General features: G+C 42.9%; 1 protein-coding gene and 1 long non-coding RNA gene across 8 annotated transcripts in view; both read left to right on the top strand.

The window, feature by feature from the left end:
• KLHL13 (kelch like family member 13) overlaps positions 1-20,420 on the top strand; it is a 205,091-nt gene that overhangs the window by 103,827 nt on the left and 80,844 nt on the right. Inside the window, exons 1-2 of one of the 7 annotated variants that reach the window (XM_045473073.1) lie at positions 14,226-14,339; positions 16,065-16,130. The exons of 5 other annotated variants lie outside the window; for them this stretch is intronic. In XM_045473073.1, the coding sequence (XP_045329029.1) occupies positions 14,299-14,339; positions 16,065-16,130 (107 nt within the window). In that variant the 5' untranslated portion in view covers positions 14,226-14,298. Of the gene's footprint in view, positions 1-14,225; positions 14,340-16,064; positions 16,131-20,420 lie in introns of those variants that run through there. One more of the 7 variants, XM_045473081.1, reaches the window with a different exon arrangement.
• Positions 7,989-10,453, top strand: LOC123595390. Its single transcript, XR_006711152.1, has 2 exons — positions 7,989-10,254; positions 10,365-10,453. It is a non-coding gene; the product is annotated as an uncharacterized LOC123595390 (long non-coding RNA).

The following is a 20,420-nucleotide window of genomic DNA, read 5'->3' as shown; positions in this document are numbered from 1 at the left end:
TGTTCCCAAAGGTGAGTTTCAGAAAGTTCTACAGGATGGGTTTTCCGGCCCATTCCAGAAGATGGGCACCACAGCATCTTCTCTGCCCTTCAGTAAACCCCAGCTCGGCCCTCTCCAAACAAGGTCTGGATCTCAGCCTGGGTGCGGGGTTCTCCTTTGGACACATAGACACTGTATTTCAGCCCTGGGGGAGGGATCTCTTCCCTGGGTGCTCTATCTCGGCCTTAGAGATGGTAGTTGCTCCTGATATGATCACTACGATTTCTGTACTTTTTAGAAGTTGCTTTACTCATTGCTAGGCAATTGGTCATTACTCCAATTTTCGGGTGTTCTAATCCCATCATAGTTCATTATTCCTCCTGTGTAACTCTCCCAGTTCGAATTATTGTTTGGTTTCTCTCTCCTGATGAGGCCTAGGCAGATACAACTAGTTAAAGGTCCCTGTGAGCCACCATGTATCACATGCAAGGTGATTCTTAAGAGATGATCCCATTGTGCCAGCAGTCAAAAAAAGTAAGACAGCACATTTCAAATATTGTTCAGGGAAGTATCATAAAATACCATGAAGTTGAAGTGTTCTTCCCATGGAGAAGTGCCTTCCTTCTCTCCTTCCATGCACCCCCTTCACTGTTACTTTTCTCCTCCCCTTCTCTCCCCATCCGCCTGAATAAAATGTTTCTCTTCTTTTATTTTTTTTATGTTTACTTATTTTTGAGAGAGAGAAACAGAGTGAGAGTGGAGAAGGGACAGTGAGACAGGGAGACACAGAGCCCGAAGGAGCTGTCAGCCGTCAGCTGAGCTGTCAGCACAGAGCCCAACGTTGGGGCTCGAACTCACAAACCGCGAGATCATGACCTGAGCCACCCAAGCACCCCGAATAAACTCTGTTTCTGATTTCAGCTTTGCCTTTACCAAGCTATCGTGTGACCTTCCTGCATCTCAGTAGCTTTCTTGTTAAGGCAGAGATAACAAAAGATCATCAATTAGTGAAGTTAAGGACATGAAAGTCCTTTGTAATTGGTAGGGCATCAAACAAAAGTAAGGTGTTATTACTTGTATTTCTTATGCAGTTTTCTCTTCCATGTTTGGAATTTTTAGGTCACATCTTGTTTTAAAAGCTTTAAGGAGCCTTCAAGAGTACTTACAACCTAATAAGACACATATATAAATATATATAATTATTAGACGAGGCAGAATGTGCTGAGTGCTAAAATTGGGGACCAAGTAGGATTATGGGAGCCCCAACAATTATGATTTAATTCTGGCCTGAGGATTTGTGTTTTGGTTCCAAGGAGAGCCACCTAATCTTGATAAATTGCCATGTTACCAACGAACGGGCCTTGTGCTGGGCACTTCACATATAATATCATATTTGGCCTTTAAATTTATTCTGAGACTCTTAAATTATTTTATTATGTCTTGGGCTCATCTTTTCTTTTTTCTTCCTTTTTTTTTTCAATGTATATTTTTGAGAGACAGAATGTGAGCAGGGGAGGGGCAGAGAGAGAGGGAGACACAGAATCTGAAGCAGGCTCCAGGCTCTGAGCTGTCAGCACAGAGCCCAATGTGGGGCTCAAACTCAGGAACTGTGAGATCATGACCCGAGCTGAAGTCGGGCACTCAACCGACTGAGCCCCCCCAGGCGCCCGTTGGGCTCATATTTTCAATATTTGGCTCGAGGCTAGATTTTTGTTCATCTGTTTTATTTTTTAATTGGAAACCCCTGCCATTTATGTGTGAGTAGTCAGTGGCAGTGAAAGTCTTCACGACAGAAAATTTTACTTTTTATGCAGCATTTCAGGTAGATTCTATTTTTGTATAGATCCCTGGATAACTGCATTTGAAAAATTGGTTAAATGCTTTCCCCTCAGAACAAGAATAGATAGAAAGATTCCCTGATCATCTCTGTATTGGAAAAGGGAAAGGATTTGTTTAAAAATTATTCTCTCTTGTTTGTCAGTAGATAGTGTGTCTGTCAGTGGGCGTAGAATGTTCTAGGGGATGACTTGGTTGACTCTGGAAGAAATGTGGCGTACTGTTTAAATTAAAGGTGGGTGTTCTTTGAATACCAAGTATTCTGTCAAACCACAGGATGAGTACATCTCCCCGTAGAAGATGTTGCAAGGTGCATGTGGCTGGGAGTCCTCCCGAAAGCACTTGTCTTTCACTGCTTGGGTTCTGTGAGATGCCCACCGAAGAGAATTCATCTTCCTTGTAGGCGGTCAAGAGGTCTACATCTTTTTTTTTTTTTTTAATGTTTATTTATTTTTGAGACACAGAGAGACAGAGCATGAACGGGGGAGGGGCAGAGAGAGAGGGAGACACAGAACCGGAAACAGGCTCCAGGCTCCGAGCTGTCAGCACAGAGCCTGACGCGGGGCTCAAACTCACGGACCGTGAGATCATAACTTGAGCCGAAGTCGGCCGCTCAACCGACTGAGCCACCCAGGCGCCCCGAGGTCTGCATCTTCAGAGCCATTAGAAACCCCTTCTTCAGTTTTGAATTCATTGAATTCTTTGTGATGAGCTGTGCACTCTTTCTTTGGCAGTTGGCAGACACGATAGAAACTTCCTGTTTGTTTGGCACAAAGAAGACGTGAGCACAGCATGTGCAGCCTTAAGAAGTAGGTCCTAGCAGAGCAGTGTCTTTTGCAGTATGGTGGGCATGCTTCTGTGGGTCACGACTCGAGCAGGTTACTTATCCGGACCAACGGAGTTATTACTGCAGTGCTCAGGCACGCCCAAGAATGCATGGCTACGGTCTTTTTAGGGATGCGGCAAAACTGCACATCCAGAAAATGCCAATTTTTAAAAAGTGCTTATTGATTTAGTTTTGAGAGAGAGAGAGAATGAGTGGAGGAGGGGCAGAGAGAAAGGGAGAGAGAGAGAGAGAGAGAGAGAGAGAGAGAGAGAGAGAGAAAGAAAGAAAGAAAGAAAGAAAGAAAGAAAGAAAGAAAGAAAGAAAGAATCCTAAGCAGGCCCTGCTCTGTCAGCGCAGAGCCCCATGTGGGGCTCGAACCCACCAAACTGTGAGATCATGACCTGAGCTGAAATCAAGAGTCAGACGCTTAACCGACTGAGCCACCCAGGTGCCCCAGAAAATGCTGATTTTTAAATATCAAGTATTTATAGTATATGGAATTGTGAATTGGAATCAGATCTGTGTTGTGGGGTTTTTTTTCTTATTTTGTTGTTGAACTAACATGGATCAGCGGGTAAAATGGAATTTTGAAAATGTAAAGGTTCCAAACTGTGATGGAAATGCTAATACCCGGGCATGATTTGGATGAAATCAGTCATGTATCTTCAGGTATGAAGACCTGATTTAACAATTTCCCCGATCCTTCTGCTACTGATGTAAAGGGCCCGACTGCAAAGAAAACAACTATCACACAAATAGGACGAAATTATTTGAAATTTATATTTTAGTAAACATGTAAGAATGAGCTTCTTTAATTACATGTCATATATTTGGAGACACACATTCTGACGTGAAACCTTTAAATCTCACGCGTTATTTTGAAACCCGCAGAGTGCTGAACAAAACCTTTTGAGGTGGCTAAAATAGAGTTATATGTCCCAGAAAGTCCACTTCTAAGTATATACCCAAAACAATGGAAAACAGGCAGTCGGAGAAATACACGTACGTGCCCGTCACAGCAGCCCAAGAGCCAAAAGGTGGATGGAAACAGCTCAAATGTCCATCAGTGGCCGAACGCGTAAACAAAATGTGGCACATATGCCTACGATGGAGTATTTAGCCAAAAGCAGGAATGACATACTGGCGCATTATGCATCGTGGGTAAACCTCCGAAACATTACGCTCCGTGAAAGAAGCGTGGCACAAAGGCTCACAGTGCATGACTCCATTTATGTGATATATCAAAACAGATGAGTCCATAGCGACGGAGTGTATATGGGTAGTTGCCGGTGGCTGTGGCGAGGGGAGAACAAGCAGCAACTGCTTAAGGGATATGGGTTTTTGTTCACGTTAGGGGTGCCGGGCCGGCTCAGTTGGTAGAACATGCAACTCTTGATCTCAAGATCGTGAGTTCAAGCCCCATGTTGGGCACAGAGCTTACTTTTTTTTATTTTTTTTAACTTTTTTTAATGTTTATTTATTTTTGAGAGAGACAGACTGCAAGCAGGGGAGGAGCAGAGAGAAAGGGAGACAGAATCCAAAGCGGGCTCCAGGCTCTGAGCTGTCAGCACAGAGCCCGACGCAGGGCTCGAACTCAGGAACTGTGAAGTCATGACCTGGGCTGAAGTCAGACACTCAACCAACTGAACTACCCAGGCGCCCCCACAGAGCTACTTAAAAAAAAAAAAAAAAAAAAAAAAACTATTAATTTTATGTTATGTATTTCACTTCGATTAAAAAGAAAAACCGACCCCATGGTGTGCCGAAGTGTGGCACTGTGGGCGGGCGTAATCGGGTGATGTGTTAAGGTGCGTGCAAGCATCTCTTGTTTTAGGAGTTGTGCATCTATTTTTATGGCTGCCTTCTCATTATTGTAAGTTATAGCAGTTTTCCATTTGCAATAAGTAGAAAGTTTTTCTTTTAAAACAAATGTAAATGTGAAAGGGCTGATTTAAAGACCAAATACATAATAAAGGGATCACTGGGATATGACAGGTGAAGGTCATTCACAAATGTCTGAAGAATTGGAAACTTTAAGAAACGTTATCCTATGTCCAAGCCAATTAAATTTTATTAAATGTATACTGAGTCCTGGCTGCTGTTCATCAAAGGTGAATAAGACATCTTTTTTTTTTTTTTTTTTGCTGTGGATGCCTTCTACCTAATAAAGTAGATAAACCACATTGCTAAATAATTTTAGGGAGAAGCTGAATGTGCCAGGTGCTAAAACTGAGAACGAACAGACTTAGATCAAGACCAGGTACCTTTCAGGTTACCAGTACCACTGAAGAAAATGCTAGAATATATATGGAGACTAGGAACCGAGAAATTTTCTTTTGACATTAGGACCAAGGAACAGAAGTAATTAATAAATGCAACAGACAGTGTATTCGGTATTCGAGTTTCATCTACTGTGGCCCTGTTTGCCTCTCCCTTTCTCTCTCATTAACTTTGCAGTCCTGCTGGGCTCCCCTCTCCCCAACAATCTCATGTTTAAAGCTAACAGAGTAAGGGCGCCTGGGTGGCTCAGTAGGTTAAGCTTCTGACTTCGGCTCAGGTCACGATCTCACGGTCCGTGGGTTCGAGCCCCGCATCGGGCTCTGTGCCGACACCTCGGAGCCCGGGGCCTGCTTCGGATTCTGTGTCTCCCTCCCTCTCTGCCCTCGCTCGCTCCCACTCTCTTTCTCTCTCAAAAACTAAATAAACATTAAAAAAAATAAAAAATAAAGATAGAGTAGAGGGCTTAAGCAGTGGACTCGAGCTAGACTGCCTGCGGACAAATCCCGGTTCCAATATTTTTAAAAATTTATTTGAAAGACAGAGAGACAGAATTGCAAACAGGCTCCATGCTCAGCGAGGAGCCTGATGTTGGGCTCAATCCCATGACCCTGGGATCATGACCTAAGCTGAAACCAAAAATCAGATGCTCAACCGACTGAGCCTCCCAAGCACCCCTCCAGTTCTAATATTTACTCATTATATAACTTTAGTCATGTCACTGGACTTTTCTGTGCCTTCGTTTCCTCTTCTGTAAAATGGAGCTATGAATACTACCTACATGATAAGGCCATAGGAAAGATTAAGTAAGTTAAATGAATAAATGGGTAAAGCATTTGTGACACCACTGGGCACATGTTAAGTGATCCACAAACATTAGCGATTCTCACAATCTCCAGTCATTAAGTCCTGTCCATTCCATATGCTAAAAACCTTTCTGAATCCCGCCTCCCCCCCCCCCCCCATTACTGCTTTAGTTTAAGATTACGTTGGCACAATTGTTTGCAGTTGCGCCTTAACAAGTTTGGTCTCCCCCCTCTTCCAACCCTCCCCTCTGTCTCACTTGACTGCCTGACACCTTCTTGCTTAGACTTCACACTCAGCTCTGATGTCAGCTCCGTGAAACGTCCCCTGCTTCCCAGCCTTTCCCTCACCCAGCTAAGGCTCTCCGTGTGCATTCGTATGACCTTGAGCACACCTCCCCCACAGTGCATCTCACACAGCACCGTGACTGGCCTTGATATTCCCGGGGCTGTGAGCACCTTGAGGGGTGGGGAACTGGGCTTAGGCAGCTTTGAACTTCCAGCAGAAACACAACACCTGTTACAAAGTAGGTACTTATTGATGGCTTGGGTGGGCGAATGAATGGCCTCTGCCTGTGGAAAGTTAGCTTACAAGGTTCATTTTGCAAGTCGAGGTGAGCACACGTAAGGCTAAATAGTAACAGTGTGCGTTAAGGGCTGCAAGAGTTCAGAAAAGGGCATTTGATGAGTGTTAGACAAATCAAATCAGGCTTCAAAGGGTAGAGCTTGATTTGGAACTTAAGAACGGGCAGCACTTGGGGCACCTGGCCGGCTCAGTCGGTGGAGCATGTGGCTTTTGATCTCAGGTTTGTTTGTGGGTTTGAGCCCCACGTTGGGTGTAGAGATTACTTAAAAATAAAATCTTCGAAAAGAAAAGAAAAAAGGAACAGGCAGAACTTGGCATGAATAGAGCAGCGGCCATAATTTAGGCCAGGGGAGTGTTTTGTGAGTTGAATAGATGATAACAGAATTAAAAAAAAAAAAAAAATCCAAACATCTAGCCTCTCCAAAAGAGAGAAGAGACCAGCCTAATTAGGGTGTGCGTGCAGGTCCTTCCGCTCTAACAACGGTGTGTGTCCTGAAGGTTTATTTACAAGTTATTTGTTTGCAGGATGGTGAAATTTCTGACCATGCCCCCAAATACTGCATTTTAAGTTTCTTAAATAGCCGATCTATCCCCTGGAGTACTAGCCTGAGCTCCAGGGCCTGGGAGCAGGGGTTTGGGACAGGCGTGACAGGTTCTGGGCTGGAAGGCATAGAGTAGTAGAGGAAATGGAGCTTTGTTATTCTTCTACAACCTTCTCTGTACCCTTTTCTAGATCTCGGTTTCTCTTTCTCTGTCTCTGGATACAGTTGCTCTCTCCCCCCCACCCCGCGCCCCCCCCTCCCCGCCAGCTGCCTTCATATAGTACCCCACCCAAGTCTGCAAGGACTCCAGAAGGCTCTCTCACCACCAGCCTTCCCGGTTCCCTGAGGGCAGCAGCTCTTTGCTATTTGAAGGAACTTGACTGAACTCATTTGCACCAACGTGAGACTAACTGACAGTCGCCTTATCCTGGCAGCTCTACTTATTGTAATTTTCACAGGATTCTTTTTAGCTCAAATGAACCCATACTCGATGGAATTTCTGGCAGTAGTACATAGCAAACAATGAGAGAGAGGGGGACGGGGGAAGAGAGGGAGAGAGAGAAAGCGCAGGTGCAAACCTTGGAGAGAAAGTTTGTTGGCACTATAGGAGAAGATATTTGAGGACAGGGAAAGCCTTTGCGAATTTCCCTTTCTGCTCTGATCCTTACTCTATCTATTTTTGGTACCTTTCTTTCTCGAATGCACAGAAACTTTAAGCTGCAGGGGCACCTGGGTGGCTCGGTCGGTTAAGCGTCCGACTCTGGGTTTCAGCTCAGATCATGACCTCATGGGTTCGTGAGTTTGAGGCCAGCACCAGGCTCTGAGCTGACAGTGCGGAGCCTGCTTGGGATCCTCCCCCTCTCTATACCCTTCTCCTGCTCACACTCTCTCTGCCTCTCTCAAAATAAATTCACTAATTTAAAACTTTTTAATGTTTATTTTTGAGAGAGAGAGAGAGAGAGGCAGAAAGAGAGGGAGACAAAGAATCCAAAGCAGGCTGCAGTCTCTAAGCTGTCAACAGAGAGCCCGATGGGGGGCTCGAACTCCCGAACCTCAAGATCATAACCTGAGCCGAAGTCGGACACCCAATCGACTGAGCCACCCAGGCACCCCTAAATAAATTAATTAAAAAAAAAAAAACTTAGAGGCTATAAGCTGCATTAAATGAATGCTACTGTGGCAGTTCCTGGTGAAAGGGATTTTGTGTTTTCCAGTTGTGTGCAAATCTGGGACAGCTCGTAATGGGAAATGAGATTAAGTAAGTCACGTGGAGCTGGGGTTGCGGGACCCTGAAAGTGGAGTCTACAAATATATCCACACAAATAAGGAGTCATAGGTTTTTGAATGAGGATTGAGATAGTCAAAGCAATATGGAAGGCATAATTAATTCTAATTTTAGATTAGGAATGGTGGGGTGTCAAGGTCACTCTTGGCTCTTGTGTGAGTGGTTAATACAGAATCCTACCTTTTGCTACCCTTTTTTTCATTGTTCTGGGACTATTTCCTCTGTTAGTGTCAGAACCCCCGCCTGTCTGTCTGTTCTGTGTGACTTCTGTGCCAATCTTTCCTTTAGGATTCAGGATCCTAGAGACTTTTATGACTCTTGCATTTCCAAACTAGCCCGTAGGGACTTATACGCTGCGTTTCTGTGTCCCAGTAGCAAACTTCAAGTGCAGTGTTAGCAAAACACGGCTCCCTTTTATGACACCACGTTACTTTTATTTAAATAAAAACCTCCAGCCTTTGTACCCCCGAACACGCCCCGAGATCGTGGTTAATGATCTGTACCAGTGAGCCCTCACAGCTGCTGGAGCCTCCACCCCCTCTACCTAACCCTAAGAAAATGCTAAAGTTTGTTATGAATAAGCTCTTCCCTGTGGGGAACTCCATTGTCTTTGATTCTTTTTATCACTCATTATGTTGATATCCTTGGTATTTCTACCCTGCCGGTTTGCGTAAATGGGTGTGACAAAGGGATTTGAGACATTTCCTTCAGCCTAAATTGTAATTCTCATAGTGGAACAGACGATTCACAGGTCTTTAATCAAACACGTATTTTTTTTTTTTTTCCTCTATTTTGAAAGTTACAGGAGCTTGTTAGCGTTGGGCCCTCCTGTGCTTAATGTGTGTATTTTACTCTTGACTGCTCACCGCGTCATTTGAGCTACTAGGTTGTGGTGATGTGAAGTGACTTGCTTGGTTGAATTCACTGTTTTATTTTTTTGCTCAGTCTAGTGGAGCACTTATTGTCAAAATTGGACTTCGTGGCTCCCCTTTTCATCAGCACTGGTTACGATAATTTAAGAAGACCTCATAAGCCAAAGAATATGGTTTTTATCCTTTTCAATGAGTAGTCTGTAGAAATTCTTGGTTTTAGGAGATGCTGTTTCGCATTTCAGTGTTCTGGCCTAGGTGATAAACCAATGAAGTGCATTTCTTCGGTTTTTAGTTTTACCAGTCCTGTCTTGACCTTGACAAACCATGATTGGCGACTCCCTTCCTTATTGTGGCTACGCGTTTCCTTTACCCAGTTTAGGTCAGGAGTCGCTTACCGAGCCATTCACCCCTCCCTCCGTCCATCATAAAGTTGTTCTATACCTACTGTTGTGGGCACCATGCTAGGCACACACAGGGTCGATCACACGGACACCCAGTCATTTAGGTATTTAGGTAGAGTGTTTGCAGTGGTGGTCTTTCGTTTATTTCTCACGCTTCACATCTTCGTTCAGGAAGGATGAGGCCCTTTGACGATTTCTCATTTCATTATCACCCGAAAACTGCTTAGTCTTGGAAGAGAGAGCTTACCTCCGCCAACTTGATGTCACCCCAGTTGCCTCCTACAACTAACTGGACTACTGTGTGACAGGCACTGGGATGGGGAAATAAAAACATAAGGAGGACCCAAACGCAGCCCTCAGGAGTATACAGTCTAGTTTAGAGTTTATAGAAACAGTTACAATCCAAAGTGACAGGACCTATAATATTCAAGGTGTCGTGGGGGGTTAGAAAACCTAGCAATGGAGTCTGCTAAGGGATGTGGTGGGGGGGGTGTTGTTCATGGAAGGAGATAAGCTCGAACACTTGAGTATGACTAGAAATTTGCTTGGTAGACAAGGAGAGCAGGGCATTCCAAGTGGAGAGAACATCATAGGAGAAACTACTGAGGCATGAGGGAGTATGGCCCATTGGAGATCTGTGCCAAGAAGTACTAATCGAGTGATAAAAAGGGAGCTCTGAGAATTGCCACTGGGAAGGTATTTCTGGCATAGGTATAGGCTGACGATTCTGCAACCTGAATCAGAGATCGTCCTGTATCTCCCGTGACCTGTTCCTCTTTTCCTCCGGCCTCTTCCTTCCTTCCTCATAAAGGAACTCCGTGGCGGTGTTTAGGAGTCATATTTGTGTGTGGGGGGGGGGTTCCCTAAAATAAATATTCATACAATACAGAGGAAACTAACGGACACCAAATTAGGTGTCAGGGGACCTGGATTCTTGTTTCCCAGTTCTCTCAGCAGCTGTGTCACTTGAGTCGTCATTTAATAACTCTGTTTCTTCACTAAAATGGGAATATTAACACCTGCCTTGCCTACCTCAGAGTCCAGGGGAGAAGGAAAAATGAGACTCTTAAAAGGTCCAGTAAATTTTTTTTTTATTTGGAATCCTGCTAGCTAAGGCTACCACCCGACATTTAAGACAAATGGGGTATCTGGATGGGTAGGCTGGGTCGAAAAGCACAGGAATATGCTTACTTCCTCATTAACTCCCCGTGTCGGCCCTTCTGCCTATGGGGCGTCAGTCAGCTTAGTTCCCTGTTTCTGCACCAACGTGATCACATTTCCTTCTTCCCAGTGGTCTGTCACGTATATCTTCGCCCACGTTAGATTCTCACAGTAAGTCCACGATGGTAAGGGATTTAAGACTTGGGCCAGTAAAATACGAGTCGGTATATTTCACAGTCAACCTTGAATGATTTACGATCTGTTAGGTAGTTTGAATTACTCCTGAACTACCCTCCGTCGTTTGTGGCACAGCACTTCCTTACATTTTAAGGCTGTATAAAAAGGTTATGATTCATTCAAGTGGGAATGGGAAGTTACGAAATGGGCCTTCTACTTTTCTTTTCTTCCTAATCCTGTGACAGTACAGGTAGAGTTATTAGTACCAGGAAAAGGCTTTTCTTCCCTTTTGACCCCACCTGTGCCACTGGTCATTCACCCGAAATGTGACCTTCCGGGCTGGAGGAGTATGAGTAGTTACTCCCAACATGAGTACCCCTGACCGACCCTTCTTTAGATCACTGGTTTTCCAAGTCTGTCGCCCGAGGACCTTTCTGCACGACAGAAAACTCGGTAAGCCACTCAGGCCTCCTGCTCTGAGCCACCTTAACAGCTATGGATGAGATCACACGATGATGCTATTTTAAATGGAACGTAAGTGAATTGTTTATCCTAGGTGAATACAGACCCTGTCATCAAAATCACTAATAACATAAGAGACTTACTGTGTCCTAGCAGGACGTGGTGATTCCCCTCCGTTCCCCTCTTCTACGTGAACTAGCACACGTGAACGTGCCTGTGAAGTTGGAAAAAAAAAAATACCTATTCTAGTTTAAACTATAATAGAAAAACGATTATTGCCTTTTTTCTGCCAGGCTTGAGGGACACACTCTGGCAATTGTTCTGTTTTCCACAAAATTAAATGAGGAAACGGTCTGGTTTGTTTTCTCTTTGTTTTCAAGTCTATGGTACCATTGATACATGGTTTAAAAGCATTCTTCCGAGGACCTAGTGGATTAAATCATTTTTATGTCCCCTAAGTACTGCCCCGTTGTGGAGAATTCTTGAGAAAAGTGTGGCACCTATCCAAAATCACATTCTCTGGTTTTTTCCCCCTGTATTTGAATTTTTTCCTTATAAGTTAATGGAAAGGAAAGTGGTCAGTTTTTGCACTCAATAAACAAGAAAGAAGGTGCAGACAGCTTTTATCTGGGACATTTTTAAGTCATTGAAAGAATATTTTTAAGTATTAACTGCTTTTTGAAATTATTGGCAGAGTCCTCTTAACCCTCTTTAACATAAAATGGTTGAATAAGATGAAAAGATTTTTTTTATTGTCTACATAAAAGAAAGCACCATGGTTTTTGCATCATTGCATAAATCTAAGAGATTATGCACACATAAAGAGGATGAGACCAAGCTGAAGGCTAAATGCCAACATCAACGAAAGCTTGTCTGAGTATTTGACACTGTGCATAATGGGGTGTGGTTCCACAGGGAGAGGACACTAAATATTTACACCCCAGGACATGTTTCTCTGGTAAAGCTTCTTGACCTAGATTAATCTTCCAGCTCATACTATTACCCCCTTCTTTAACCATACCCCCTTCTTACACTTGGATTTTCTCCCATAAAACTTCATGAGAGGCTAAACCTTCTAGATCCAATCCCCTGCCCTCGCTTTTCCCATCTCTCCCATCTCTTTCTGTGGTCTTTGTGAATTCTGTTTTATTGTATGGACCTTCAGGTGAATTATCTCGGTTTACCACAAGTAGTAAAACACAAGCATGCCCCCCCCAAGCCTCCCTCACAGCTCTTCCCCCCCCCCCCCACCCCCACCAAAGATCACAGCTCTATAATTAAGCTATTCTGTTGGTATCCCTTTCTCATCAATTCTCTGGAATTTTCCGGCGGGAGTTGTGATGTGTGCAACCAACATTGTTACCTAGTAATGCCGAGTCGCTGCCCAGTGCAGATAAAGTTCTGTGCACATTTCATGCCCTTTCCTCTCAGGCTTGAGAGTCGTAAAGGAAGTTATTGAGAGGAGTGTGTACTGTGAAGAATGGGGAGGTGTGCTTTCCTCGGCCACTTACCATCAGGCTCTGACTTGGTCCTCTCCACGCCATCTTGTTTGGCTTTATAGGCAAAGAGTCAAAGAGGGTTTTCGAACATTGTGCGCTAAACTTTAGGAGGAATGCATGGTCCGTGTAATGGAGGAACATTTCAAAACTGGAGACTCAAATTACCATGGGAGACATCACAGAAAAGAATGGAATTTGAGCTGGTCTAGAAGGATGAGTTGAGTTCAGAAAAGTGGAGAGGGAAAGAGATTTCACGTAGGGGGGCCTCTGAAGCAAAGGGAGACAGAACAAAACAAGCCTACGAGACAGAGAATGGGCAGTTGGTGGAGTTCAGGAGTGGGTTGGTCAGCTCATAATGAGTCCTTTTTTTATTAAAAAAATTTTTTAACATTTATTCATTTTTGAGAGACAGAGTGTGAGTGGGGGAGGGGCAGAGAGAGGGAGACACTTCGCTCACATGTGATTTCCTTATATGTTAAAATCTACTCCCCTCAACACTGTGTACCTAAACACCCTCCAGTAATATTGAAGACTTTCTTGACCCTTCCAACATGTTGTACTCCTTTAAATCTCTGTGTGTCTGCACAGACTGCGTCTTCTGGAGTCTACCTGGGGAATAATACCTCATCCTTCGACCCCAGTCGCAGCCTGATTTTTATTGCTCCTCTGTAGAATCGTAGGCATGTACGACTAAAGCTTTTATGCCATATTTTGTGCTGTCAGAGTGCATGTCTGTTTCCCTCACTCAACTAAGAGCTCCCTGAGAACAGGGGATTGTTCCCTGTTCACCTTTATACCCATATCACCTAGCGGAGTACCCACCACATATGTAGCAAATCCTTAACAAATATTTGTTGACTAAACCGTGTGTTGAACGTTTAATTTACATCACGTATAGCCGTCTTTGAAGAGAGTCACCTAGAAGCAATGTGATTGACAGATCGAACATGGGTGATGCAGAGAGATCAGTTATGTGTATTTTTGGAAGTAGCTCATTTGCTAAAAAAACATAAACAAGAACAAAAACAAACACTAGGGACTAGACACCTGTGAAATCGACAAAGAATAAAGGCTAGGACTTCATGCCTGGCTACTAGAGGCACGGGAGAGGGAAGGGTTACAGAGAACGAAGATTTAAGGTAACATGACAAAGAACAGGGCAGCGACCCTTGAAAAAAGAAGGTTACTTTCAGGCAAACGTGTTTTCTCCTACGTCAGATCTCCCGGTGTTGGTATTTGTCTCATCCCACCTCTGCTCTAAAGCCCAGCACTTTGTTCCCGTTCAATTAACTGGAACTAAGCTCGAGGTTCCTGTGGTTCTGATCCCCGCATCTGATCCGTCCTTAAGATAAGAAATAAAAATAGTTCAGCCACGCCGGCTACAATTTCCTACCAATGGAAGGTGTTCAGTGCATAGGTTTTTGAATATATAAAAAGGCTGTTTCTGCCTTTGGGAGCTGCAACTGAAGTGTTATACCAGCCAGATACACTGGGGTGCGCTACTGTGTAGCAGAGCCTAGCCGTGCCTCCCAGCTCTCAACTTTAAAACTCCAGAGAATTTGATGAGAGAGGGATCCACAAGAACATGACAAATGATGAGAGTTCAAACCTTAAGAGAAAAATGGGCTTATTGGTAAGAGACCTTTCTTTTCCTTTATTTACTGCTGTTGCTTATTCATTACAATAGCAAGCCTGTTGTTTTCATACGTGGCTGTGAAACCGTGTACAAAAATCAATTTTATATGTATTGTAGAATTCAGGAGACATATTGGTAACCATGCAAAAATCATAGGAAGCATGGAGAAAGCTTGATTTTTTTTTTTAAAGTCACTAAGGAGATTTTATTTTCTTTCAGACTGTGGTATAGATTTGTATATATATCTGAAGCTTAAATGTAATATAGGTTAAGAAATACATATATATATATTTTTTTAAAGTTAAAATAAAGAATAGTGACTTGTGTAGAGATACATAATTTCCCTCAGTTACCAGAAGGTGGCACACCAGATTCTTCTTAAATACACAAAGGAAAGGAATAATATTAATAGGAATATAAAATAAGCTGTATTTAAAGATACGTTAATGTATTTGTAAGTAAAAAATAATGTAATTGCTATTTGCGTGGTGAGACTTAATGCTAAAACATGGCAAATATTAATTCAACCCATTGTAGCTTTTTATGATTGCAAAATAATAATTTTTATGTGTATAGCTTTTTAAAAGTGGACTTTGAAATAGTATTGCCATTAAAGAGATGCTGTTTTGAATTCATGGCTCCAAATAAAATAAATAAAAGACTTGCTACCTACCTTTACATAAGAAGTCCTTAGCTTGAGGATAACATTTTGGATAAGGTCTCTGCCAAGGTCTTTCTGACGGTACTATTAGACTCTGACTTTGATTGAGTTGTGACTTGAATAGTGCTTGTGAGATGACCCAGAAAGGAGCCCGAACTGTTTATTTTGAAGACAAAGTTAGATAAGGGTAACGCTTAGCAGCGGTCACTCTCCGTAAGCTAATTGCAACATGAAACGTAATAAAGGTAAATGCATGAAATTTGGCGTTAGCTGCTCCTACACTTTCTCAGAAAGTTGACTGGTGTCAGCCTATACCGCAGTGCTCCGTAGTAGGTCTCTATTTTGAGAGCTGCGTTCCTCGGGCAGTACCAGAAGTCTTGTCTGTTCATCGTTGTCTTTTATATTAGCCCGGAGGAGTGAGATACGGGAGAGTTCACAAAACCCAAATCTTCCGGTTAAGGAGACCGGTGCCTCTGTTTGTATGTTTTTATTAATTATGAGCAGTATGACAATAAGAAAATTGGTAGTAAACGCACCTAGAAGAACATTAACCATCTGTTCCCTGAAAGCTTGTAATGTGTGTCATTTGCTCTCAGGTTTTTATGGCAAAACAGTGGATCAGCAAAGAACTGAACTCTAAGCTTCAAAAACTAGAAAATGACAAAGCATTCCAAGGCCGGGTATATATTGACTGGAAAAGCCTTTCCTTCTGTCCCGATTTTGCCAGTTTAGTCTTTCAGATCAGCTGCCAATAGATGTTGCATTTAACGTCAGTCTTCATTCCAGACTTTCTGAAACATTAAGAGGGCTTCTAAAAACAAATAGAGTCTTATGGCTTTCTTGTTAAGTTTTTTTTTTTTTAAGTGAATTTACATATTTACAAGTTGTTCTGAGTGGTATTGACTGTTCAGGATTTATGAACATGGTTTATTAATTTGCAGCTAAAATATATATTCTGCAGAGCATGCTTTGAAAAATTGGAACTAAATACAGTAAAGCCACAATTAACCAGATTTTTTTTTTTTTTTTTTTTTTTTTTTTTTTTTGCACTCCACTTTCAGGAGACGGAGGCAATTGTCTTTAAAACAAGCCGATTTCAAGGATATATTCAAAAAATCAACTTCGGGGTATGTCCAAGGGTCTGCATTTTCCTCTACCTTTTTGCCAGTGAGAATTTATTTGTATAAAAAAGACCCTGAGATACTAGAAGACATTCGGTCATCAAGGCAACTTGGAATAATGTCTAGGTTAATGTGTTTATGAAGCTGAAAAAAATGATAAATTATCCTGTTACAAAAATACCACACACCATCTATTGTGCTCTGCATTTTCAAATGGGCTTTCCCAAACACAAGTTCAGTTGGTTTTCATAAGATTGCCGTGAATGGGACAAAGGGGCCCCTTCCCTATTTTACAGATCAGGGAGGGTACTATGGCAAGTCACAAAGCTAGTCAGTGGGAGACCACAACCAGACCACAGGTGCCCACGGCCGTGTCCTTCTCCATCCTTCCTGATCAAAAAGGTTTGAAACAAATTTTTCACTTTCACGTGCTATTGGGCAGTCTGTGTAATTTAGACTACCTTTGTTTCCTAATTGCTGGGACTTCACAGCCCCCACTCTGCGTATGTCTGTCGGTCTGCCTCTGTGCCTGTCTGTCAGCCAGCTGGAGACCTTGCTTTCAGACTCACCCAGACCTGGAAGGATCTCGAGTGGGGGAGGGGCAAGATAATGGCCGTGGACGGTGCAGACTGGCAAGCAGTGGTGAGCAGCCCACGCTGATATGCTGGGGAAGGCCAGCGACCCAGAGGGAAAACAGCCTCGCCGTAGCTGGGGCTATCTCCGGTGGGGGGGTGAGCAACCTTGACTCTAAAGCAATGTTTCTTCACGTTCGGTGGACTGGGCAGGAAAATCAACTGGGTAACTTGTATAAAATGCAGAGTGCTAGGCCCCACCTCCAGACTTCTACAGAAAATATTCACCCCAGGTGATTCTTAGGCCATACCAAAGTTTGAGAACACCTGCCTTCAAGGTATAGGACTTTTCCTGTGCTCTGTGTATCGGCGTGTAAAGAAAAGAGCCACCTTTCTTTGGTAGCATCCATGCTTCGTGTCAAAGTATGTATGTGTCTCCACCCGAGGCATTCTCGCACTAGCCCCTGTGTATTATGTTGACTGGGAGGTGTTTTTGAAAGATTTGTGTCCATTTTAGACTTGAAGACAGGCAGGAGGCAAAAAGGTTGCTGTCGGAAGGTGAAAAATTAAGTTTTGAGATTTGAAGAGTTAGCCCAGTGACTGTGCAGACTGCCTGATTAGATCGTGGCCGGAGAACATGAGTTCTTTTGTATACTTGTAACATCCAGCAAAGTCGTAAGTTCTTAGTACTTACTGGTGATTGAACTAATTCAGCAGGCACCTCTAATTTATAGGCTTTGGGCTCGGCATAGTGAGTTGATTGATTTTGGTATTTGTGAAGTTCAAGGAGTCAATCTTGCACCGTCGGTAATGGCTAATAGAGGAAGGAGGCCTCGGTGAAAACAAATGCAGTGTAGTCAGCAAATGTGGAAACATGGTCCTAATTAATTTGCTAGGGCTTGTTCCCTGTTGGGAGGGTCCGATTAAGCTCGGTCTTGCTGCCTCTTTGCCCTTTTTAGGGTATAGGTTTCTGTGCTTTGCAGATCTGAATCTCAAAAAATGATTAACTCTGGAAATTCCCAAACAGAAATATTTTCATTTACTGACCGAACAACATCATAGGAATTTCAATAACACGTCCAGACCTGGTGATAGAAGACTCATAAAAAGGCTCAACGATGTCTGTGACTTAGATCCAGCTGAATAAGGAATGAATGAATAAGTAAATGCTAGCTAATTGGAAGATAGTATTTCACTCAAATGTCCTGTAGCTTCAGAATCCCACGAGAAGTAACTGGTTGTTTAAAACCTATATTTGAGGGGCGCCTGGCTGGCTCAGTCGGTTTAGGTCATGAACTCACAGCTTGTGAGTTACAGCCCCACATCAGGCTCTCCGCTCTCAGCGCAGAGCCCGCTTTGGATCTTCTGTCTCCTTCTCTCTCTGCCCCTCTCCCCCCCACATGTTCTCTCTCTCTCGGTCAGAAATAAGTAAACAAAAAAATAAAAATGAAGCATGTATTTTATTTTGAAGACATGGAGTGGTTCTGAATTTACTGGCTGGAGCAGACAGACTTAGAAAGGCAGTCACGAAGCCCACGCCCCGTCTAGGTTAGGGGGCGCCGGGCTGGCTCAGTATGAAGAGCGTGCGACTCTTGATCTCGGGGTCATGAGTTCAAGCCCCACGTTGGGTGTAGAGATTACTTAAATAAATAAACTTTAAAAAATAAAAGAAATAAAAATAAATTGCATCTAGCTTAAATCTAGGGTCAACCTAGAAGATGAGGTATGTTTTTTGTTTAAAATATTTTTTAATGTTTATTTATTTTTGAGAGAGAGAGAGACAGAGCATGAGTGGAGAAGGGGCAGAGAGAGAGAGAGACACACACACACACAGAATCCGAAGCAGGCTCCAGGCTCTGAGCTGTCGGCACAGAGCCCGATGCGGGGCTGGAACCCACGAACCGTGAGATCGTGACCTGAGCCGAAGGCGGACACTCAACCGACTGAGCCACCCAGGCGCACCTGAAATATGTTTTTTGCTTCCTCATATCAAAATTGCACTTACTTTGGTTAGTGATAGAACATGAGATCTACTGGATCTTCCCCCCACTGGACAACCATTGCATCCAAGTAACGAAGTTAGACATAACTTTAAAACTGTGTTGTGGTTAGTTCGTAACACGTGAGCTCTTTATAGATCATGAGTTAATGATGTCTGACATCATAGGATTTTCACTGAATTAATTGCTAAGTACGTTTTGAGGCATGACAGTTTTAAATTGCACGCTTTTCGGCTTGCTTCTGTAATTTAGACTTACCACCACATATTTGTTATCTTTCAAGGTAAGATATACCCGCCTTCTTTCCCTAAGAATAAAATCTTTCTAACGTAAGATCACCCAAGAGAAGAATTCTAAATTAGAAAATGAGAAGGATCTGAAAATAGTTCAGAAAACAGAGGTATTGAACTGGTTGCTGAATTTCTTGGATACCACCATAGGAGGCAAATAGCATGACTATAAACTATATACCTTTATGAAGACTTTCGAGCCCCATGTTATGGCAACAGGTCACAAGGTTCGAGTCTGACATTGAGTCTTTTTTTTGGAATTTAAGATTTTCTCCTTCATGTCTGGTTACAGCCTTTAATATTTAGTCAATAGTAGTTTCTATAGATGTATATTCCTAGGAAATTTGAAATTGTAATAGTTAGGCCCAGGAAACGCTCAACATAAAATTAAACTAGTTGAACATAACGGGCCCCTTTTCGTGGAAATTTTAAGTAGTATTGTATGATCTTAATGAGTCCTTACGATTGGCTTTCCATGAAAGAGTTTACTTCTAGATCTCATTTTTTAGCTATAACATTTATGGTGCAGATGTGCATGTGGTAATAACTCTTTGGGTGAAAGGAAATAAGTATCATTTTTTAAATAGTAGCATGATTTCACTAATTTTAATTGGAATGTTGAGGAAAATGTCATACTGTAAAGGCCTTTCAGTAACTCGGAGTTTTATAAAAGCATAGTCATTGCTGAAAGAATGTAGAATATAAGCAAATGTTGACTTTCCTTAACTAACATGCCTTTTGAGATTGGGTATATATGATGTGCTTATTATTGAAAAGTTTTTTGTGGTGCCGGGGTGACTCAGTCGGTTAAGCATCCAACTTTGGCTTAGGTCATGATCTCATGGTCTGTGAGTTTGAGCCCTGCATCGGGCTCTATGCTGGCAGCATGGAGCCTACATCATATCCTCGGTCTCCCTCTCTCTGTTCCTCCCCTGCTTGTTCTCTCTCTCTCTCTCTCTCTCTCTCAAAAATAAATAAACTTAAAATAAGTTTGGGGAGCCTGGGTGGTTCAGTCAATTAAGCATCTGACTTCAACTCACGTCATGATCTCACAGTTCGTGAGTTCAGGTCCCACGTCAGGCTCTGTGCTCACAGCTCAGAGCCTAGAGCCTGCTTTGGATTCTGTGTCTCCTTCTCTCTCTGCCCCTCCCCTACTTGCACTCTGTCTCTCTCTCTCTCTCTCTCTCTCAAAAATAAACAATAAACATTAAAAAAAATTTTTTTAATTTAAAAATTAAAAAAAAGTTTTTCGACCATCATAGATAAACATTATTAGGAAGTATTTACTCTCATTAAAATAGTTCAGGATTAGGGGCGCCTGGGTGGCGCAGTCGGTTAAGCGTCCGACTTCAGCCAGGTCACGATCTCGTGGTCCGTGAGTTCGAGCCCCGCGTCGGGCTCTGGGCTGATGGCTCAGAGCCTGGAGCCTGCTTC

The sequence above is a fragment of the Leopardus geoffroyi genome, chromosome X (assembly GCF_018350155.1).
Source record: "Leopardus geoffroyi isolate Oge1 chromosome X, O.geoffroyi_Oge1_pat1.0, whole genome shotgun sequence".
In the NCBI taxonomy this organism is placed as follows: Eukaryota; Metazoa; Chordata; class Mammalia; order Carnivora; family Felidae; genus Leopardus; species Leopardus geoffroyi.
This window is presented reverse-complemented; position numbering and strand designations above follow the sequence as displayed.